The sequence below is a fragment of the Lactuca virosa genome, chromosome 5 (genome assembly GCF_052849685.1).
Source record: "Lactuca virosa cultivar CGN04683 chromosome 5, Lactuca_virosa_CGN04683_v6, whole genome shotgun sequence".
NCBI lineage: Eukaryota > Viridiplantae > Streptophyta > Magnoliopsida > Asterales > Asteraceae > Lactuca > Lactuca virosa.
The window spans coordinates 430,145,211-430,167,741 of NC_136430.1; the positions used below are offsets into that span (position 1 = coordinate 430,145,211).

At 34.2% G+C, this 22,531-nt stretch overlaps 3 protein-coding genes across 16 annotated transcripts; all 3 read right to left on the minus strand.

Annotated features, from left to right (window-relative positions):
* Positions 1 to 584: 584 nt before the first annotated feature.
* On the minus strand, positions 585 to 3,498 carry LOC145113108 (uncharacterized). Of its 2 annotated transcripts, XM_079049207.1 has the most exons (9): positions 3,172 to 3,498; positions 2,872 to 3,076; positions 2,700 to 2,790; positions 2,369 to 2,514; positions 2,052 to 2,295; positions 1,850 to 1,954; positions 1,586 to 1,768; positions 1,280 to 1,481; positions 585 to 1,205 (listed from the first exon to the last, which is right to left on the minus strand). In XM_079049207.1, the coding sequence occupies exons 1-9, from the start codon at positions 3,332 to 3,334 to the stop codon at positions 718 to 720; spliced, it is 1,827 nt and encodes a 608-aa protein (XP_078905333.1). In that variant the 5' UTR covers positions 3,335 to 3,498; the 3' UTR covers positions 585 to 717. The 2 variants fall into 2 exon arrangements, with proteins under 2 accessions (XP_078905333.1, XP_078905334.1); XM_079049208.1 differs by lacking the exon at positions 3,172 to 3,498 and having other exon boundaries at positions 2,700 to 2,806; positions 2,872 to 3,072.
* Positions 3,499 to 6,847: 3,349 nt separating this feature from the next.
* Positions 6,848 to 7,564, minus strand: LOC145114160 (uncharacterized). The gene has a single exon (XM_079050156.1). The coding sequence runs from the start codon at positions 7,562 to 7,564 to the stop codon at positions 6,848 to 6,850; it is 717 nt and encodes a 238-aa protein (XP_078906282.1).
* Positions 7,565 to 9,379: 1,815 nt separating this feature from the next.
* LOC145113110 (uncharacterized) lies at positions 9,380 to 12,594 on the minus strand. 13 transcript variants are annotated; one of them, XM_079049223.1, is made up of 11 exons: positions 12,336 to 12,593; positions 12,156 to 12,194; positions 11,972 to 12,060; positions 11,791 to 11,875; positions 11,653 to 11,693; positions 11,453 to 11,548; positions 11,270 to 11,367; positions 10,935 to 11,182; positions 10,664 to 10,723; positions 10,203 to 10,322; positions 9,380 to 9,699 (listed from the first exon to the last, which is right to left on the minus strand). In XM_079049223.1, exons 4-8 carry the CDS (start codon positions 11,868 to 11,870, stop codon positions 11,018 to 11,020), a joined length of 480 nt encoding a protein of 159 aa, XP_078905349.1. In that variant the 5' UTR covers positions 11,871 to 11,875; positions 11,972 to 12,060; positions 12,156 to 12,194; positions 12,336 to 12,593; the 3' UTR covers positions 9,380 to 9,699; positions 10,203 to 10,322; positions 10,664 to 10,723; positions 10,935 to 11,017. The 13 variants fall into 13 exon arrangements, with proteins under 13 accessions (XP_078905349.1, XP_078905347.1, XP_078905348.1 ...); XM_079049221.1 differs by having other exon boundaries at positions 10,635 to 10,723; XM_079049222.1 differs by having other exon boundaries at positions 10,664 to 10,727.
* Between the last annotated feature and the right edge of the window lie 9,937 nt (positions 12,595 to 22,531).

Genomic DNA, 22,531 nt, shown 5'->3' on the forward strand with positions numbered 1-22,531 from the left:
TGTTGCACTTGAGTTCATTTAACGGATCTTCTCGGTTGGTGGTCAAGATTGTCAAAAAGTAAAAAATCAAACTACTGATTACCAATGCCTTAATTCAATAGGTATATTTGGAAGACAATGAAAGACTCTGTGTTTAAAAAATCAAGAAAAGACTCCCACTGAAGTTGTCAGATAAGATTCAATTTAATATGTTTAAGTGGATTAAGTTTAGAGGCTTTGTTCAAGTTTAGATTGAAATGTCCCGTGTTCATGGGTTCTTGCTTGTTCTCTTATATTGTAACATTTTGATATTTGTTAACGTCTTTGCTAGTTGTTCAAGTTTTTTTTTTTTTTCATATATAATATCACTCCTATTCAATTTTTTTATCTAAAATAAATAAACCATGAAAGGATGCCATGCCGATGCGGATGAAAGAGATGTTCCTTATCAAAACTTAGGTTCGTAGTCGTTGAACAATATTGAATTTGGTCCCCAATGGATTGCTCATTTCTTATGTTCTTTTTTTGAGTTGTTTTTAAGTAGATGAGTTAACGAGTGTTATTGTAAAACTGATCTTATGATATAAAAATTACAAATACGAACGTTACGCAAGCAATTATTATTTAATTAATGACACATATCCGATAGTGTACACATAGCCTTATAACATGAACATAGCGTTAAATCACAAACAAGAAGAAGAAATAACCTTATAACAAACAACAACACATTTATGTTTAATTTTTACATTTTAGACCATACCCAATTGGGAATAAAGGATCATACGAGTTTTGTTGAGGATCCATTGGCAATTGATCAACTGATTTAAACCACGAAACAGGAAGCTTTCCATGGAATTCATAATCTCCAAAAATAACATCCGTGATTCCATTCCCTTCACTCCCAGGCAACCAACCAGCAACTAATCCATCCAAAGCTTCAAGAACCGATACCTCTAAAAGCAACGGCCTACCAGAAATCAGAATTCCAAGAGTCGGAATCCCCGATTCCGACGCCACCAGCTTCAGTAATTCCTCCCCATTAAACGGAATCGTGAGGTCGGAATTATCACCACCGGATTCCACATATGGCGCTTCACCAACCGCCACGATTGCATACGAGAAATCTTGTCCAGATAAGCTTTCAGTTGTTGGATTCTCTTCGTATACAACTTCGGTGTTGTTGTTTCCGATTGCTTCTTTAACCGCATCCAGAATTGTAGATCCTGAAAATTGCGGGAATTACTTTATAATTAGATGGTATGGAATGGAATGAGCCATTCCATTCCTTTCCACTTACCGATAGTGATTCTTCCACTGGTTCCTTCCCATGTAGCAGTCCAACCTCCACATTGGTAGCCAAGATCATCCGCGTGTTTTCCAGCAACAAGAATCTTTTTTGCATTTTTATTTAATGGTAGAAATGGTTTTCTTGGATCTTTCCCATTTTTCAAAAGTACAAGTGACTTGCGAACTGCTTCACGTGCTAATTCTCTATGTTGCTGAACAGATTACAGAAGCTGATGATTTTTATCACGTTTAACAAAAACAAAAAAGAAAAAAAGAAATTGAGAATATAATCATATTAATCAATATGAAAGTTTACCTTGCAGCCAACAATATCAAGCAAGGATCTGTCAGACATTGGATATTCAAAAAGTTTAGCAGCAAATTTAACTCTTAATATTCGTTCAACAGCATCATCAATTCTTGACATGGATACCTCCCCTGATTCTACCAAATATGCTAAGTCCTCCAAAAATAATTCATATCTGAATGGAACCATCACCTACAAATTCCAAATATGTAAAACTGGAGACAAAAAGTGCAAAAATTTCTGAATCTTGTAGATATGATTAATTTACTCTACCATATCAATTCCTGCATTAACTGCAGATAAAACAGCACTTCTGTAGTTTGATCCATGAGGACTGTGAAACCGATCAAGTGCTTCCCAATCTGAAATCACAATACCCTGTACGTAATTTCTTTCATTACTTTAAAGGATATAAAGTAACATACATAAATCGAGAATAATGGCACAAAAAGTAAAGACGTTATTTTTTACTTGCCTTAAACCCTAGCTTCTCTTTTAGAATATCGGTTAGGAGATAACGATGAGAATGCAATTTGGTTCCATTCCAACTCGAGTAGGAAGCCATAACAGTGCAAACGCCTTTTGAAATACAATCTTGATAAGGTAACATGTGGATTTTCTCCAGATTTTCATAATCGATGATGGTGTTGCCTTCGTTTTTCCCTTTGTCAGTACCTCCATCTCCAACATAATGCTTTGCAGATGCCATAACATTGTTCCTGGAATCAAATGATCAGTTTATGCTGAAAGTTAAGTAATAATAAGTAAGAATGGTAATTGTTTCTAGTTTACCTTCCAGCTACATAAGGGTATCCATATGGGTGGTCTTGGGGAGGCTTACCCTGCAAGCCTGTTACCAATGAAGTCATCTTTCTAACTAATTGGGTGTCTTCTCCATAGCTTTCATAGCATCTTCCCCATCTAGGATCTTTGCATACCTACCAATACCATCAACATCAATTCAACTAATCAGCAGAAAGATTAAGAGGCTAAGTTAGTTTGCGAGATTGCTAGGATTAGAGAAATTGGCATTCAAATGGCTGAAAACTCAAGCTATCCATCAAATTAGATTGTGCAGTGAACTGTGAACGTATTATTGATGATCATATTATAGAGAACTTACAGCAATACAAGGAGCAAATGCATATTGAACGCCACTAGCCCTAGTTTCGAGAGCAGTAGCAGCACCTATCCTCTCGACCAAATCTGGATCTCTGCAATTAATTGAATCTAATGAAGATGATCATGGATGTATACTGGGTTGTTCGAGGTAAAAGTCAATATTTAACACCAACCTGGTGGCTCCAAGGCCGACATTATGAGGGAAAATAGTTGTGCCATAAACGTTGTTATTGCCATGAACAGCATCACTGCCATAAAAGATTGGAATGCCAAGCCTCGAGTCTATCGCGCCCTTTTGGAGTCCGTCCACCATGTCCGCCCAATCCGCCGACGTCGCATTGTCAAACGGCTTGCTTCCTCCACCACTCAGCACACTTCCTGCCAACAAATCCACACAAACTCAAATTCCTTAAGTAAAAAGGGAAAGTGGAAGATCAATAAGCATACATATACATATACAGATTTAAACACACCTATACAGAGATCTCTGATGGCGGCGGGAGTGGCAACGCTGCGTTCGATCTGAGTCATTTGACCAAGCTTCTCTTTGAGAGTCATACGGGAGAGAAGATCTTTTACTCTAGCTTCAATCGGCTCGTTTGCGTTCTTGTAAACGACATTGATCATGTCTGCCATTGTTACAGTACTGGAAAAGAAAAACGAAGACAATATCAAAGCCGATCACCAAAGCTTCGTGTTGGTGACTTGGTGGTGAGTGGTGATGACTGGGAATGGGAAAGCGGGGAAGGAAGTTATGGGTGGTGTTGGTGGGGCCTTCTAGAATAAACTAAAAGAACCAGTTCCATTGTCGTTTGTACCAAAGTCCAAAACTTAATTTAGAAATCAATCGTTCCATATACAGCCAAATTGTTTCTACCAAACTTGATTTAAATATCAAAATTTCATAAGCAGCCAAATACTATCAAGTCAGCAAACAATTACCTTCATGCTTATCCACTTTTTTAGAATTTTACATTTGATACAACTACATGGTCCATGTTTACCAAATTTATCACTCTAAGGACAACCACCTAAACCGTTTGGTTTTTAGGATTTTATTTTTTTGTTTGGTTGATTTTTATTGTCCGTAACCTTATATTATAACATATTTTATAGTGTATAATAGTGAAGATATTGAATCCATAAAGATTGACTCAATTTGTTAATCTATAAAATTTGTTCGCAAAAGTTGTACTCCTAAAATGTTAAGGCTTGAAGGAGTGGCCTCGCCACCCCCGTCGCCAAAACACATGCTATCAATTTTTAAACCATCCCTTATAAGTCGCCAAGATACTCGCTAAATAAGAAACGCTACTGTAGCAGCGAGAAGAGAAAAGAGAAAAAAAATGGGATGTGATTGGTTGGGGTTATTTTCTTTTATTATTTTTTTTTCAAAACAAAACCAATTAAACTCCTCTCACTACCACTCCCTACTTTTTTTAACCTATACATACATGCTAAGCTTACTTGGCAATATAAAAACCTATGTGGCAATACAAAATCCTACATGGCAAGGTGCTAGGAGTGTTACCATTCTCCTTAGCCTAAGTGTTTGGTCTTTATGATTTTATTTTTTTGTTTGGTTGGTCCTTATTGCATGTAACCTTATATTTTAACACATTCTATAGTGTATAATGGTGAAGATATTGAATCCACGAAGATTGATTCAATTTGTTAATCTGTATAATTTATTCGCCAAAGTAATAGTATAACGACAATTAAAAAAAGGAGGGTTTTAGTTGTTTGTTGTAAAATTAAATTTCACTAAAAACACGTAAATTGCAAGTGAAAAAGATAGAGTTCATGCAAATCAAGTGAGATGAGATGGTTGACATTTGAAATTCTTTTAGTAAGTTATCATTAGAAGTCATTGTACAATACTTGTGACTTAATCTAACTTGGTCATAGCAACTTAAGAGCTTAAGTTATCTATATTCTTTTTAATTGAAATGATGGTTAGAGAAGTTCTTAACACACCTTCGTAATCACTATAATGAACCAAATAAGTATCTAATTCATTAAAGTTGATTAGCATTTAAATTAAAGAATCAACAAAACCAAAAGAGCATAAGGCTTTCACTATCATGTTGAATGATGCATTTAAATGGTTTAAAATGAAATGAATACATACATTAAAACCGTTTGTTGCTAGTTAATTTGAAGATCTATTATTTAATTAAGAAATTAAACAACTAATTATCATTCATACATTTAAACTCATGATTAAAAACATGTAAAAGAAATAAAAGTTCAAATAGGAGATGAATATAGATTAACTAGTATTATACCCGTGCGACAGTTGGGTTGACCGATGTAAAAAAAATATTGATTTTTTATAGCATCAAACTTTCATTTGTTTCCATTATAGCTTTAAACTACGACAGGTCTATTGATATTGCTATATTTATACATATATTTAGGCAATATTTTAATATATTTTAAGCTATAATTTGGTAAAATGTAAAGATATTTGGTACTTATTAAGTAAATTTATATTTTGCAGCCAAAAATGACGTTCTTGAAGAAAATGACTGAAAACAACAAAAGTTGGATACTTGGAGGACTGGAGCTAGAACTAGGAGCTTAAAGGAGAAAAATAATGCAAAAATGACTCTCACGACGTGGTGTTTTGAAGTGCACGGTGTGGCATTAAGAAAGATCTCGATTCTATATGTGTAAGAGAAGCTCACGACATGACAATTATGTCTTCACGTTGTGACAAGTGTCCCAGAAGATTCCTATATGCGGAGAAGTAAGTTCCTTGGCAAATACGGATTTGTACTCAGTTCACGTCGTGAGGAGCGTTTTATGGAAAATATATGTATTGATTGTTACATCGACTTGGGAACGATTGGAGAGGTATTATGGAGATTTTAGTTGACTTTTGGGACAGAAAGCTACAAAAATTAACCCTTAGAAGGAGAAGAAGATTGGAGATTAAGAGTCTTGAAGATTTTAGCAAGAATTCACACAACACATTCAGTTTGCATTAGATTGATCATGTCTAGGTTAAATTCTTATGTTTTTATGTGTTTATTTTCTGTAGTGATGAGCTAAATGATTAGGCTTTTGTTTAGTGTAGATGAACCCTAATACTATGTGTTAGTTTCTACTTTTTCATGGATTTTATGAAGTTGGTTTAGCTTGTGTTTGATTTAACATTACCTAGCATGTTAAAAGTTTTAATCTTTGTTGTTTAGATTCAAATTAAGTGTAGTTGAATGATCATTTTAATTGCATGAATTTGTTTACCTAGTTGTTTATGATCATTAATTTGCTAGAGCTAGGATTAGCCAAATCCTATATTATGTAATAAAGGTAACAACTTTAACTGTGTTAGAGAACATAATATAATCATAATTGTGTTTGGTTATTTGTCTTGATCATTGATAATTAATTTTAGATATATCTTAAATAGCCCAATAATCTTAAATAATCAATTATGTGTCACATGTGTATGATCATTGCATAGTTGTTCATGAATTGGTAAAAACAATAGGAGATCGGGTCATGACTCTTAATAATATTTATATTGGTAACCAACTGAATTAATCCATGTATTGAAACTACTCATAGGAAAAAGGGGGATTCAAAGCTAAACGAAAGTGTCTTCATTATCTTGATAACAATTGTCTTTAGTTAGTTGTTTGCTTAGATTTGAGTTAATTAAGTAGTTAAGTTAATCTAAACTTGCAAAATCAGATAAAAACCACATTTTAGTTATTGTTTTAGATTACATTTTAGTAGAAATTTTATTAGCTAAATACCGTTCCTTGAGTTCGATATCCGACTTACTTTTCTATACTATAAACTGACTAGGTACATTGTCTACAAGTGCATTAGTAGATAAGTTTAGTTAGGTTTATAAATTTAAATCTGGTAGGTAATTCTTTGCACGTCTAGTTTTTGGCGCCGTTAACGGGGAATGACTTATTTCAGTTGTTAATTTAATTACTTTAGGTTAATCGATCATTTTTGTGGTGTAAAAAATGCAAAAAAAAAGTTAATCTTCTGCATTAAGTTAATTTTTATGATTTTTACAGTGTTCACGTCTTGAGCAGGTCTCTCTCACGACGTGAGAACCGGCATGTTTCAGTTTTTCGTTTATTTACTTTCTAGTTCTTTTTTACGTTTTTGTTTTGTTTTGTTTTAGTAATTTATGACTAAGGGATCACAGCTTCCTATCGTGCCACCACCAACACCTGAAGACCCAACTGATGCAGTATATGTTGTTTCTGATCTTTTAGGAAGCATGGTAGGACATTCCTTGATAATATGGCTATCCTTTTTGCAATAGTTGCAGAATTTCTTTGGATAATTTGAAGCGTGATTTTCAAATTCTTTGCAACAAAAACATTGAACTGTACGCATATCCCTACCTCTTGGCTTACCTTGAGTTGCATAAGCCATAAGAACCGTCATGGATCTTTGTTTGTCTAAGTTATTTTGAGTGAGAAGACGTCCTTCTCGGAATAAATCATTGAGGCATGCATCCAAAGAAGGAATCGGGTCTCGATTCATAAGATTAGATCTAGTGAATTCAAAATCGGATCGAAGCTTCATAAGGAATTGATCTCTTTTAGTAGTTTCATGGACAACTTGAACAAAACTAAGACCTTCTGGAGGTAAAGTGGCATAAACGATATTTGTATATTCAGCCCAAAGATTCATGAAGCAAGAGTAAAAGTCAGAGATAGAAAGACTATCCTGTTGAAGGGAAGCTAACTCATGTTCCAATTGAAATCTTCGAGCGGTGTTGTTCTGACTATAGAGTTTCTTCAAGTGTTCCCATATATGGGTTGCAGTCTTGAAAGGGCGAAGATTTAACACGATATTGGATTCAACAGAACTAATAATCCATGCCATGATTTGGGCATGCTTGACCTCCCATTTGGCCTGTTCAGTCTTGTTTTTGTCTTTGTCAAGAGTTGGAACTTATTCAGTCTTGTTTCTGTCTTTGTCAAGAGTTGGAACTGGAGTGCTGCCATCAATATGGCCCCATAAGTCCTTCCCTGTGACGAAAATTTGGAAATGAAATGACCATGCTGAGTAATTCTTCCCATTGAAGCGAACCAAGAAAGCATCACATTTTTTTGAGGACATGGTAGACATGAAGCTACAAGAACTCTATCAAGAATAACTAAGAGCAAGATATTAAACTGGGATCAAGAGAAAAGAAAGACTAGACACTGATCATAATTGTGGCTCTGATACCATGACAATTTAGAGATTTGTTTTTAAGAAAAAGTTGTGTTTTCTCATTCAGAAGAATCCTCAATATATATTGAATATACAAGCTAATTATCAGTCTAAATTACAGATTTCTAGCCTATAAATCAGCTTACTAAATTATCTACAATCTAATTATTGACAATAAATGATTGTGATAACAAATATATTTTGCTGATTAATCTAAAGCATAAAATCATCAAGAAATCTGCAGAAATATCTTTGACAAATTTGTTGCAACCTCATTTGCATTTTCCTGATTGATTCCATCATACGTTACTCCGTCCATGTTGCTCTTCTGTGGACTCATGAACTCAATTAGAGTTAGGTCAACACCATTGACATGCTTGACATGACAGAACAATTGTCTTCAATGTCATTTTCCTTACTTACTCTATCATAGAACTAATGTCATACCAAACACAGCAAGGGCAAAAGATTTTAAGCAGCACCAAAACTACTCAACATTGAAACCCAATAAGCGATCAACATACCCCATTAAGAGATCTAAAATCTGGATCTAAATCCACTTTGCCATGTATGCAGGGAAAACAACAATGAACTTTTTGGGGAATAGTTGAATAAAGGACAAAGAAGAATCAAAATAATTTCAACAAAATCACATATAAGTATCAGAAGTTGTTTTTCCTTTTTCTAATTACACTTCAATGCTTTCGTCAACTTACTTACAGTTAAAAAAAAAAAATTCGAATATTGGGTTTATATCGTACACATAAGTGCAAAACTAACTGAAGGTCATAATAAATACTTCACAATTAAAAAAACCGTCTGCCGTTCCAATCCGGATAGTAGGAGCATTTTCAAGAACCGGCGCGGTCATAGTCAATTCTGGTTTAGTGCGGTCTAGGCTAGGCTAGGTTACGGTTTTTTCCGGTCTGGTCCGGTTCCACCGAGTAATGTGATCATCCTTACTCATAACAATGCATAAAACTAAATATATCGAAATCAAATTGATCGCCCAAAAAGCTTCACAATCTCATAAACCTGCAAACGGTTTTTACTGTGTGTGTATTACAACTGACTTGATGCATACAGGTTTATCATTGTCATTTGCATTAAAAGCTTCTTCTTCATCATAACCTTCTTGTTTTATCTAATACACCTTTTAAGATGAAATATTATGTGTAATCTCCAAAATATGTGTGCTAAAAGCCACAACATTATGACAAATTATTTTCATGCAAAAAAAAAAAACAACAATCATGTACTTTCCCTTATTTATAAATTATGTAATCCTGATGTCATTTGTTTCTTTTAAATAAGTATGTATCCAATAGTGATAGGTGATAGGGTAGTAAATCTCAAAAACTCATACAAGTAATAAAAGTATTTATTCTTTTCTTATGGTTGCAATGTACTTTGAAATAAGTAAAATTTTCAAAGTACAATGCTAATTAGAATAAATAAAAAATTGATGTTAAAATAAACAAATTAACAGAATTACAATACTATAATTAGAAGATATTACCCGTACTTTAATTTATTTGTTTATTATAGCTCACACACACTTTAATTATCCAAAAAGCATAGGACAGAAAGAAAAAACATGTGTCATAAATGAAGTTGCACTAGGAAGGCAAGATCAAGTTTTTTTTTTTTTTTTCCTTTGAAAATGACCATTTTGCCCTTGGAAAGTTAAAAAAAAAATAAATAAAAAATAAACCACATGAAATTATATAAATTAGAAGTGAATTCTAAATAGAGCCCTTGTGTTCTTTAGCTCTTCATAGCAGAAACCTGTATGTTTATACCTATAAAACCACACAAATTGATGAAATTGATTTAGCAAGCTAACCACAAAAATTTTAAATGATCATTACCTGATCATACACATACACATTCCATTGAATCCCTTGATCATACATATACACAACATTCTAAATGGTATATTTTTCCATTGAGCCCCTTCCAAAATCACATACATACCTTTAATATTGTTTGTTCTTGCAGGGTGGGTATGTGATAGGATAGGCCCAAGGACGTATTTGTCTACAAAAGGGGAAGGAACAAAACAAACCACATCTTAGTCCTCTTCTGCAGGCCAGGCCTATTTAGTATTTCATTTTGTTTTTTGTTTTATGCTCCTTCCCCCACGATTTTATCTTTCTAGTTGGGGGGGGGGGGGGGGGGGGGGGGAGCAGGGTCTGTGGTTTATTCTGTTTGTCTTATATATAGTCCTGGAGGGTCTTTTGTTATTTTTCATTTCATGTTGAAATTAATGAAACACTTGTTATGAACTTGGTAGAGTACCCACCTCTAGAATTGTGGGAATCCATCCTTTACGTTTGAGTTTTCTGTGTGATTTACAAGTCTAAGCTATCACTATCAGTATGTTGCAGCATGACCTTCAAACATTGTGCTTCCCTCTGTCATCCTGTAGTAGGATGTAACGAAAAAGCAACTTAAATTCAAAGCAAAATGACTATTTTTTCCCATATTCATTTCTATAAAAGACCCAAGAAAAATCCTAATCTCTTTATAATAAACTTTAAAAAGAAACCAAAAAAACTATAACTAAGAAAATCAAGATCCAAATCAAAACAAACCAACGAATTCACCAGTTTTATTTAAGTGAATTCATGATCATGCCAGTGATGGGTATTTCTTCTCCAAATTTCAAGCTTTGTGCATTATTAAAATAATAGATAAAGGTAAATTTTTGGGTTTCATTTAAATCGGATCTTGCCTTTATAAAATTTGTGAAATGTTGCTTACTTGCGAGAACCACCAATCACGAGTCCACTTGGTTAAAATATATTACCTTCCAATGTCACACTAACTTGGCGATTAAATGCAACATGTGAAGATGAAAGTTAATTTGGATTAAAAAAAAATTGTTACGAAAATGAGAAAAAGGAAAAGGGTATCTTCCAATAATATCACAAAGAAAAGTTGCACCAAACAGTATGGAGTATCTTCCAATAATATCACAAAGAAAAAACCATAAAACAGAAAACCTCAAATTTAATAAGAGCATGGAACTAACTAAAAGGTTTAATTGAGCACCGCCACCTCCACGACTAAAGCTAGGTCTCCCACCATCACCCTACAAATTCAGTTCATAACAAATCAATCACAACCTTCAAATAAATGACTACTTATCTTTTTGTTACAAATGTAGATCAATAATCCAAACTTTCCATGCAAGCAATCAATATTTGTCAGCTTGAAATGAATAGACATAAAGAATGTTTGAAACTTGTTGCCCTTGCAGCCAGCAACCATGGCCATTCCCTGTTAAATTATAAAAAAAGGTTAGAAATGTAAACTCTTACAAGGAAAATAAAATGATTAAACACCGATTTAGTATTTAGTATTTACCTTTGCAAAATTTCCAAGTCCAGCCATTTCAAGAAACAGTGGTGGACATAATGGGGAAAGAACTTCCAAACCAGAGCCAAAGTCATATAACATATCAGCTACAAATCAAAAGGTCCATCAATCCATATTAAACTGAATTTTAATGATACTTTAATACAAATTGAAAAGGTTCAAAGTTCAAACCAAAAATTCGCCATCGTTTGGGTTCAGAATCAATTTTTGCACCTAACTTGCTGCACATTAGCTTTCCCACATGCTGCATTCCATCCTTAAGTGTATCTGTTCAACACCAATAGAATCAATTAATTTTTTTTCCTGAAGCAATTATGGTTCATATGCGTTAAATTGCTGCATATTGTCATTTGTTAAAAGGTGTTTCTAACCCAACTGGTTGCGGTTGCTTGTGCTGGTGTAGGTCTTAATCCTGCAGCATATAACAGTGACTGCAAAGGAGTAAGATCAATCAATGAACCCTAATTTGAACTTGTGATGATTCTAATTTCTAAGTGTCAGAAGAAGACCTGAGTTGATAAGACAGATAATGCTGCACTGGAGAAGTGTTGTAATGCTCGAAATTGTGTGTATCTAAGATACCCTTCATTCACACTGCATTAGGTTTTAGTTTCATGAGAAATGACACTTTGATTAACAGTTTGTTGAGAGAAAGAGAACTCGATATGAAATTGTGCCTTATGAACTTGCCTATGTGGATAACCTGAAGGGAGAAAAGTATCGACAAGAGACTCGGATATTTTGTGGATAACTGGTCTTGAATCATTCAGCACCTTCACCTAAAGAAGAAAGACCCAACTGATTCAGTTATGGAATTCAAGAAACACCCAACTGTGCTAGATGGTAGGAGGAAGTTGTTCATGATTTAGTTGACCTTAGAAAATGATTCAGGCTCTTCTTCACCATTTAAGACCTGCTTCATCAATGTTTTTGGCACAAAAAAAATGCCAATCGCAAAATCAGAAGTGATTTCATTCTAGGCAAATGTATGAACAATTCTAAAGAAGAAAGCAATGTCGGGCGAAAGAAAAAGTGGAGAGAGTTGAAGACTAACCAGACATGTACTTTTTCGGTGGGATCATAGGCAGTTTCTTGTTCATCGGAAACGAGTAAGGGCTGATGTTAGTCGGAAAGCATATTCTTTAATCTTCAACTTGATCATCTTTCTCATCTGGTAGTGGTTGCCTGAGTATAAGTTATGCGTGGAATACAATGAAATCAAACTCTTTTAGAGTAAGCAAAACCCACAATAAGGATTCGGGGAAGAAGGCAACGGCAATAGAAACCTACAACAATAAATGAAATCAAATCAGGAGTATGAGAAGTCGAAGGGAAAGAAAAAAAAAAGTATGAACGGCAGGCCCGGCCCAATAGGGTGACGGCCCCGGGCCTCAATACAGTTTGGGGCCCTAAAATTAATTATGTTATATATATATATATATATATATATATATATATATATATATATATATATATATATATATATATATATATACCTTTTGTTAATATAGTTATTAAAATTGCAGTAGTTTAATTGGTTATGGTACATTCTTTTAAGCGCAGTTTGTATTATTTTTTTCTTATTGTAATCATACTATTTGAATTTTAATTAGATGTCGATGTGCTAACTTGGTGAATTGGAATCCAAATTACAAAAATGGTCTTTATATTCTTTTTCATTATACATAAATCATCATAATTATATAAATATTATTTTTTTAATCTTTTGGATTTTTGACAAACCACCCAAACACTTATTTCATTTAAAACTTTAATGTTTTTATAGCCAATTATCATGCATAATTTTCATGTTTATATATGAGATTTTTTATTTTCATTGTTTTTTAATGAATTATTCTTACTTTCTTTTCATTATACATAAATCATCCAAATTATAGAAGTACTTTCTCTTTTGATTTTTGACAAACCACCAAAACACTTATTTCATTTAAAACTTTACTTTTTTTTATGACCAATTATCATGCATAAATTTCATGTTTATATATGAGATTTTCTATTTAGCGTTGTCTTTATAACTATTATTTATAGGTTTTTTAGCGAAAATCATATTAACCAACCAGTTAGACGGGTCATTCTTCATTTATTTTAGTTTTCACCAACATAAGATTTTTTTTTCCAAACATACATTTTTGTTTTTTTCCAAACATCTGGCCGTTTTTGAAAATGGTTCGATTGTTCGATTTTTTGGATTTTTTATTTTGTTTTGTCATTGGTTTTTTTTAACTCATGTCCTTCAAATACAATCCATTTTTTTCAATATATATATATATATATATATATATATATATATATATATATATATATATATATATATATATATATATATCAGTGTTGCAGAAATCGGCCTTGGCGGCCGATTAATCGGCGATTAATCGTTTGGCGGCCTCGAACCGATTACGATTAGGGTGCTTGGCGGAAATTGGTCAAAATCGGTCAAACTCGGGCTTGGCGGTCATAGGCGGGAAATACTTAAAAAATTCAAAAAAAAAATAATTTTCTAATATTACACCAAAATTTTAAATTTTAAAATTTCCAAATACTTAATTTTTTAAGAAATATTGATTTTTTAAATAATTTTATTAATAATTTAGGGTCCCCGATTAATCCCCGCCGAGTCTGATTAATCGCTTATCGTCAGTCGACCGCCGAGCTACCGCCGAACGATTTTTACAACCATGATATATATATATATATATATATATATATATATATATATATATATATATATATATATATATATATAATTTAAGAACAAGTCCTCTGGTACTCGTATTATCGTTTTTTATTACTAAATATTGAGGGGCCACATTTTTTGGTTTTGCCCCGGGCCTCAAATCGTCTTGGGACGGCCCTGATGAACGGTATCCGGAGGGTCACTCTTATACTTCTTATTAAATAAACCTCCACACACAATTGAGTCGTGACTTATGCGGTTAATCACTGGTTGTGGAGGTTGAAGATGTACTGGGGGAAGGGAAGCTGTCGGATCCAACGTGAGAAGAACCGCCCAGAGTAACTGTAAATAATGGAGTTTAAGTGGCTGAGATCTAAAGTCACGGGAGTTTGAACGGCTATGATTTGGACGGCGGTTTCCACTCACCGTCGTCCATAGTATTAATAATACCTACAGATAAGTACCAAAATGGTCCATGTACGGAGGAGTTGTACTCCACACCTATTCGCAATGTCTATAAACTCTTGATATTCAAGATCATTAGAAATCAATGTTAAACCTCCTGGGATTTTGATGAGTTACAGAACCCACAAATGATTATGAAAGTATAATGTTATAAGTGAAGGTAAAATGCTATTCTTAGTTAGATATTCAAACTACAACATCTAAACTTAAATTACAAAGTCTTAATAGGAAAAAAAGAGTGGGGAGTATATGTTATAATTAGTAACCAAAACCAAACAAGTTTGCTCTGTTTTAATAAGAAAAATAATAAAAGTAAAATGTTCTAGTAGGTAGGATTTTCAAACTATAATGCCTTATGGGAAATCAAAATTACAATGTCTTAATAGGAAAAAATAATGGAAAGTGTGATGGCTATAACCGGTAACCGAAATCAAACAAGTTTCAAATTCCAAAGTACAATTTTTTAATAGGTAAAAAAACTTCACCTGCTCTTTATAAGAAAAAAAAAGAAGAAGAAGATAAAAAGTAGAATTTCTGAATGAGATTTTATATTATTAAGTAATCAGCAAAGTATAGATTGGCTTCTTACCTTGGCAATGGCATCGTATAATATAATGGTGAGTAATTTAGCTTTTCTCTAGATTAGTAGGTGCTCTCAACTTCTCCAATTAGTTATTCTATCAAATAGCCACAAACAAAGGAATTGTTAGATGATGATAATAACTGAAGAAGGTAGAAATACATAAATGTGGCAGATCATAATGTGAGCCTCTAATAACAACCCATGGTGATGATGATGGCAATGTTGTTGTTAGCCAATATTCCAATAAGATAAAATCGAGTAAACAAAAATGGTAAACCTAACACATTCATGCCATGACTAGATCAAAGATTTTGACCAAAGCTATTTTATTAGTAAATGCAAAGTAATGGAAGAGAAATAAGAAACGTAATAAACATTAGGGCAGATTTAATAAAAAATAATGTATCACATACACAAAAATAGATTTCACATTCAGAAACAAAACCATCTAAACACACTCAGAAACCTGGTCATTATCACAATGGACAAACACAACACCTACATATCTTCTATCCCTGTAAGAAAGTAAATGCTAGACAACTTTTTAATATATATATATATATATATATATATATATATATATATATTTAACAAACATGTTAAAAGTTATAGCATTGATTTATGTAAATGTGTAGTCCTGCTAGAGACCACACTTGACAACCTAACTAAGGAATATTCAGAATGCATAAATAAATTAACATCTTCCTATATGATACCCATAAAGCTTCAATTCCATCATTAAATAAGACATCACACACAAATAGAATAAGCAATTTCATTCCCATTTCTATTTCTATTTCATGTGTCATTGTGTTGAGAGAGAGAGATATCAAGAATTACCTTCATACCACCCAGGCCATGTGAGAACCAATCAAACTGACTATAACTAGAACCCCTGAAATTTTAAAATCAGAATATTAAAAGTCCATAAATTCTACCTTCTTCTTTTTCTATGAAGAATCTGGAGCTCAACAACTACTCCCACAGACAACAATCCCAAGGTTAAGTGAAGATTAATTATTAGTTGTTCATTAAAAATTAACTTAACACAACATTCCAACCACTAAACAAATTTTTAGATAGATGCAATCTTTTCCATAACCTCTATCATATGCTAATCTCACTCTATCAATTAAAACTTCCAATTCAAAGTAGAAATTAATAATAGAAATCATTAAAAAAAATTAAGAGTCGAGTAGTAGAAGTAATGAGTAAATATTCAATTGAAGGTTGAATGACCAAGAAGAAACAAAAGTTGCTTCCAGATATCCTCCTATTCAAGGTAAAGGAAGACAGAAGAAAATTAGTCAAACATTTTCATTTTTATCATTGTAGAAGTAAACTCAGCTCTGAGAACAATATTATGAGAAAAGAATACCTTAAAATGGCATAAATTTCTCCAAGACAAAGTTGCTTGAGACTTCAAATGCTAATATAAAAAAATGTAACACTTTCCTTTTGATATCTTTGTATCTGTATGTGTTTATGTTGTTGTTTATACTATATAAAAAGATAGCCCCATTCTCACCTTTCATTGTGATGCACACCAGCCCTTCAATACCATAACTACATAGCAAAAACCAGATCAATCAATCAATCAGTAAAGTAAAAATCCCTCATTTATTCATTTGAACTGAAAAGTAAATGTATACCACCATATCACATCATCATATTATATAATAATATCAATGTACTTATGATTCCAAACAAAACTCTATGAAACTTGCTTGAAAACAGTCTTGAGATGATCAAACAGGGGTAGATTGAGAGAAATAGCAATGTACTTTACACTTAAAATAAAGTGAAATACTAAACGATAAATTTATATCGAATGAATAAGAATTTACACTTAAAATAAAGTGAAATACTAAACGATACATTTATAGATGGGAAAGAATGATGAATGTAAGGCTTAAAGATTTAAATCGAATGAATAAGAATTTAGACAAAGACAAAGAAAATTATCAAAATGTATGTTAAACTGATCTTGCTTAAATGGTTAAAATGCCTTATTTAGCAACTATTTTGGATAAATACTCATCTGCCCATTACTATATGTTATAGTTATTAAACTTAAATACAATAAAATTGATACGGACCCATCCCATACTAGGCCCGCATCATGCCATAAGCCCAAGTGTAGAACTCACTCCCAAAAGCCAGCTTGTAGGAGGAGGGGACACCTAGACTTATAAGCCACCAACTTATAGTACTTTCGGCCGATGTGAGATCATAACAAAAAGCATCAAGAAAGGGCCATAACAACCACTAAATTCATGGGCATTGTTGTATATCTAAAAAACCAAAAACTGCAAGTGCAGTTTTTCTTTTTTTAATTTTTAGTCCCTATTTTACTTATAAATCAACCTTACAAATTTTATACTACAAATTGCAATGGTTGGGGGTTGGGACTTACTTCTTGAATTTGTGATTGAAGTACAACAATATGATTTCTTTTGGCATCATTCAATCTTTGCATTAATGTTATTGGAATGTAAATATTGTACATATGCATTAACCTAGTTTTAGCCCATGGGCCCGTAGGGTTTCATATGTCTAGGGATCCTGCCTCTTTATATACCCTGACATCTTCTTGTAATAAGTGTACAATTAACAAGGTTATTTTTACCCTAAATCTATTTTCTAGTTTACATGGTATCAGAGAGAGGTTTAGGGTTGGAGGGTTTTTTGCATTGAGAGATTACTGTTCACGAAGTACTGTTCATCGAGCACAATTCTGGTACTGTTCATCGGTACTGTTCATCAGTGTTCCAGCACCTTGTGAGTGCACCGTTTTCTGATTAGGGCATCCTGTGAGTGCCGTTCTCTTTTCTTATTTGTTTCTAGTTCGTAAAGATGTCCGGAGGAGACAAATCATCTAGCAGCAGTGGTCCACGAGTACGTGAGTTGCTTCCGGTAATTGCTAGACTCACCGACAACAAACTTAATGGCTCCAATTTCTTTGAGTGGAACAAAACTATTCGGATCTACCTCCGAAGCATGGGAATGGCTTCTCATCTCACATCTGATCCCCCCAAAGGTGATGGTTCTGATTTGTGGCTACAAAGTGATGCTCGTTTGTATTTGCAGATTGTCAATACTATCGAGCCTTCTGTCTCTTCTCTGGTTAGTCACTGTGAATATGTGAAAGAACTTATGAACTATCTTAACTTCTTATATTCTGGACAAAGCAACATCTCACGAATCTATAGTGTTTGTAAGTCCTTTCATCGTGAGGAACAACAAGATCTATCACTCACCACTTATGTCATGGAATTTAAGAAAGTATATAAGGAGCTCAACTCCCTTCTTCCCTTGAGTGCTGATGTCCAAGCTATGCAGACTCAGAGAGAACAAGTGGCTGTAATCAGTTTCTTGACTGGTTTGCGACCAGAATTCGACTCTATCAGATCTCAGTTTTTGAATGAATCCGCCATTCCTTCCCTTCAAGAAACATTTGCTCGTGTTCTTCGAAATGAGAATATTCAGTCTCCACAACCTTCTGATCATAATAGTGCTTTGGTTAGTCGAGGAGGATTTCATGGTGGCTCCCGAGGAGGATCTCGTGGGGGTCACAGAGGGGGTTCTAGAGGTGGTCATAGTGACCGAACTACAGAATCACGGGTTGCTATCTCAACTTCTGATGACATTGAGTGTTATTATTGTCATGATTTTGGTCACACCAAACGCACTTGTAAGAAGCTCTTGTCTAGAAATCAGAAAAGCTCATCAGCACATGTTGCTTCTGCATCAGACAACACTATTACCATACCCGCAGAAGAATATGCACGCCTTTTAAAGATTGAGAACTCCACTGGTCCAACTGCTGCATTTGCTGAAAAAGGTAACCCTAATACATGCCTATTATCTTCTGCCTCAAAATGGGTAATCGATTCAGGTGCCTCAGATCACATGACAGGTAATCCCACCCTCTTCTCTAGTCTTGATAAACACACATCTTCATCTCATGTCACGATCGCTGATGGGTCTACCCCACATGTTCTTGGTTCTGGCACTATTGAACTTACGCCATCTGTTTCCCTATCCTCTGTATTGAGTCTACCAAATTTCTCGTTCAATCTGTTATCAGTTAGCAAAATTACCCATGCCTTAAAGTGTTGTGTCTCATTCTTTCCTGATTATTGTGTCTTTCAGGATCTGTCGACGAAGAAGATTATTGGTAGAGGACGGGAATCTGATGGCCTATACATATTCGAACATCCAACACCTTACTCTTTGGCGTCATCCACTTCATCCCCATTTGAAGTTCATTGTCGATTAGGTCATCCGTCTCTGCAGAATCTAAAGAAGTTGTGTCCTGAGTTTTCTTATTTAACGTCTTTACAGTGTGAGTCTTGTCAGTTTGCTAAACACCAACATATTCATTAAAGTCCAAAAGTCAATAAGCGGGTTTCATCCCCATTTGAGTTAGTCCATTCTGATGTTTGGGGACCATGCCCTGTTACTTCAAAACTTGGGTTTAAATATTTTGTTACGTTTGTTGATGATTATTCACATACTACCTGGCTTTATTTTATGAAAAATCGATCTGAAGTGTTTACACATTTTTGTTCATTCTATGCTGAGATTAAAACACAATTTAAAACCGCCATCCAAACCCTTCGTAGTGATAACGCAAAAGAATATTTGTCTCAAACATTTCAGTCTTACATGCTTCAAAATGGTATTCTTCATGAGTCTTCCTGTGTTGACACACCAGCCCAAAATGGGGTCGCAGAACGGAAAAATCGTCATCTTTTAGAGGTGGCTCGGGCTCTTCTATTTCACATGTCTGTTCCTAAAACTTATTGGGCTGATGCGCTTTCTACTGCTTGTTTTCTCATTAATAGAATGTCTTCTGTTGTCTTGGATGGTATGAGTCCACTCTCGGTTCTATTTCCTACAAAGTCATTGTTTCCTGTCGAACCAAAGATCTTTGGGAGTACGTGTTTTGTTCGTGATACCCGACCACACCTAACCAAGTTGGATCCGAAGTCCTTGAAATGTGTCTTCCTTGGTTACTCTAGACTTCAGAAAGGCTACAAGTGTTTCTCTCCTACACTCAATCGGTACATTGTATCTCGAGATGTTACATTTCATGAAAATATACCCTTCTTTCCTATGACCAATCGTTCCAACCCAAGTGTGTCTGATGATCTGTTGGTATATACCATACCTGCTCCTGAGTCTCCTAGCCCATGTAACTCCACACAACGTGAAGAGCATATTAAGCCACCAATTATTCACGTATATAGACGCCAATGACCTACATCAAATCCCGATCCAATACCATCTTCTTCTGCAGATCCAAGTACTGATGAGACTCCTGCTATGAGCGATTCATCACCTTCCGATACACGGGAACCTGATCTTGATGTTCCTATTGCCCTAAGGAAAAGTAAGCGTTCATGTACGTACCCTATAGCGAGATTTGATTAAGATGTTGGGAGGGGGACACCTGAAGAAGAACGTATTAATAGCGGGAATACTAAGCCAACCCTTTCAACTTCTAACGGTTAAATATTATAAAACCTTTCCAAAGTTAAGATTAAGATTTTGCTTATAAAGAAAGCACCATATTAAATCTTAAAACTTATTAATATTTTTAATTCTTGTTTTGTTGAGCAGAACTTAAATGAAATAAAATGTTTATTTATAAATGGTTTTTGGTCGTTGAAATTTGGGATTTGATAGAAATTTTTCTTAACCCGCTAAATTAAAATATTTTATTGGATACAAATGTGTATTAAAATGTTATATAGTTATTATTGAATTATTTAATATTTTATTTAAACAAATGATAATTGATTGATGAGTTGACAAATGATAATTGATTGATGAGTTTCAATAATTGATGAGTTTCAAAGTTTCCATGACGAACTATGTCAATATCGAGTAAATTCAAAAAATAAAATAAAATAAATCATTTATTGTATTTGTTATATATAATTATATAATATATTAATTTTCATTAACCTTATGAATAGCATGCTTTAGCGCCTGGTTCTCGAGTTTACTAAAGGAAATAAAAGAAAAGGAAGGAAAATATAAAGAAAAAAAATTACATTTCGTGTTCCCGAGTTCGAAAGAAAAAAGTGGATATAAGAAAATAAACTTATGTTCACAAGTTAAGTAAAAAAAAATGGATGTTTAGAATAATACCCCTGTTTAGAACACAACATGTTCCTTCATATGTTCAATTCAGCCCCTCTCCTTTTTCTCGATGCATGTCCGAAAGCAAGAGAAAAACAATGTGACCCACTTCTTGTGACATCCCCTAATTTCTCAGCCAGAAAAGACCGATTTAATTTATGCTTTTAAAATAAAGTCAGAGAAATCCTTTTAAAAGATGCTGCGGAATTGGTCCCCAAAACAAAACATGATAAAAATTTATCAAAACCTTTCCTTAAGAAAGTATATATTTTCCTTTTATATCAAAACCTCGGGATGTCATGTTCCGATACAGATCAAAAGCATAAACAAGACATTATAAGCCTTACAACAATTATTTACAACTACTGGCCTATAATCCAAAAATCTCTCATCATCATCCGACTATGCTCGGGGTCCACTACCTGTAATATAAAAAACTGAGTGGGTCAGGATTGGGAGCCTGGTGAGCATATAGGGTTTTCAACCCACAATAATAATAAACTTATTAAGTTCATCAATCAACAATAACCCTGATTACCCATTCCCGTTATCCTCACTTTACGTCCCTAAACACCTATCACAAGGGACCTAGCCTAAGGAATATCATCGGGATGGACACTACTGCTAAGGGGACTCCTCAGCCATACATGTCCTAAAGGCAACTATGAGGGGGATGGAGTACACCAATGAACATATAGTTCACCAACACCTACAAGTTGCGAACCTGCTAGTGTTCCACTGGACTGTCTAGAAAGGTCCGTGGTCGTCATCTATACTCCGCTAGACGACTACAACAACAACAACAACAACATCGAGGCCTCTCATCATTTTAACACCCATCGACTATTTCGTCTACCCATGTTTTACCCAACATATTTGTAGATAAAATATATATACAGTTTAAAACTTGTATAAAACATTTATTCAACAGTCACCTCAAATAAACAATTAATATAATTATACATAGCACGTATTTTAAGGAAAATACTTTATATCTATGTGTAAGGTGAAAGTAACTACACACTCACTTGATTTACTGATAATCGGGCAGCACATCGTTTCCTAAAACAATCGTTTCTAATAAAACCGAGAGTTTTATTCAGAAACCGGGCTCTGCGAGGGTCGACTTCAAAACCGAAAAGATAAATTTCTCAGGTTTCTCGGGCACTTCGGTACGTGTTTCGAGTGTTTGGTATGATACCGGGGCTTTGGGGGAAGTTGGAATGAAAGAAATATTGAAAGAGGGGTTAAAAATGACAAGTTTCCAAATTATCCCCGGGAGGTCTCGCATCCTTCTATTTATAGGGCGAGGCTTCTGATCGGACGGCTGAGAGGCCTCCAGGTGGCAGCAGAT

What these genes read in the sequence shown, in the direction of transcription:
- LOC145113108 (XM_079049207.1), bottom strand. Translation starts at nt 3,334, where the DNA reads ATGGCAGACATGATCAATGTCGTTTACAAGAACGCAAACGAGCCGATT. An exon ending in TACCCTTATGTAGCTGGAAG is followed by an intron (nt 2,296 to 2,368) that starts GTAAACTAGAAA and finishes ATTTGATTCCAG; the next exon opens with GAACAATGTTATGGCATCTG. An exon ending in TTAATGCAGGAATTGATATG is followed by an intron (nt 1,769 to 1,849) that starts GTAGAGTAAATT and finishes TGGAATTTGTAG; the next exon opens with GTGATGGTTCCATTCAGATA.
- LOC145114160 (XM_079050156.1), bottom strand. Translation starts at nt 7,564, where the DNA reads ATGGCATGGATTATTAGTTCTGTTGAATCCAATATCGTGTTAAATCTT.
- LOC145113110 (XM_079049215.1), bottom strand. Translation starts at nt 11,870, where the DNA reads ATGAAGGGTATCTTAGATACACACAATTTCGAGCATTACAACACTTCT. An exon ending in AAGCAACCGCAACCAGTTGG is followed by an intron (nt 11,549 to 11,652) that starts GTTAGAAACACC and finishes GGTGTTGAACAG; the next exon opens with ATACACTTAAGGATGGAATG. An exon ending in CAAACGATGGCGAATTTTTG is followed by an intron (nt 11,368 to 11,452) that starts GTTTGAACTTTG and finishes TTTGATTTGTAG; the next exon opens with CTGATATGTTATATGACTTT.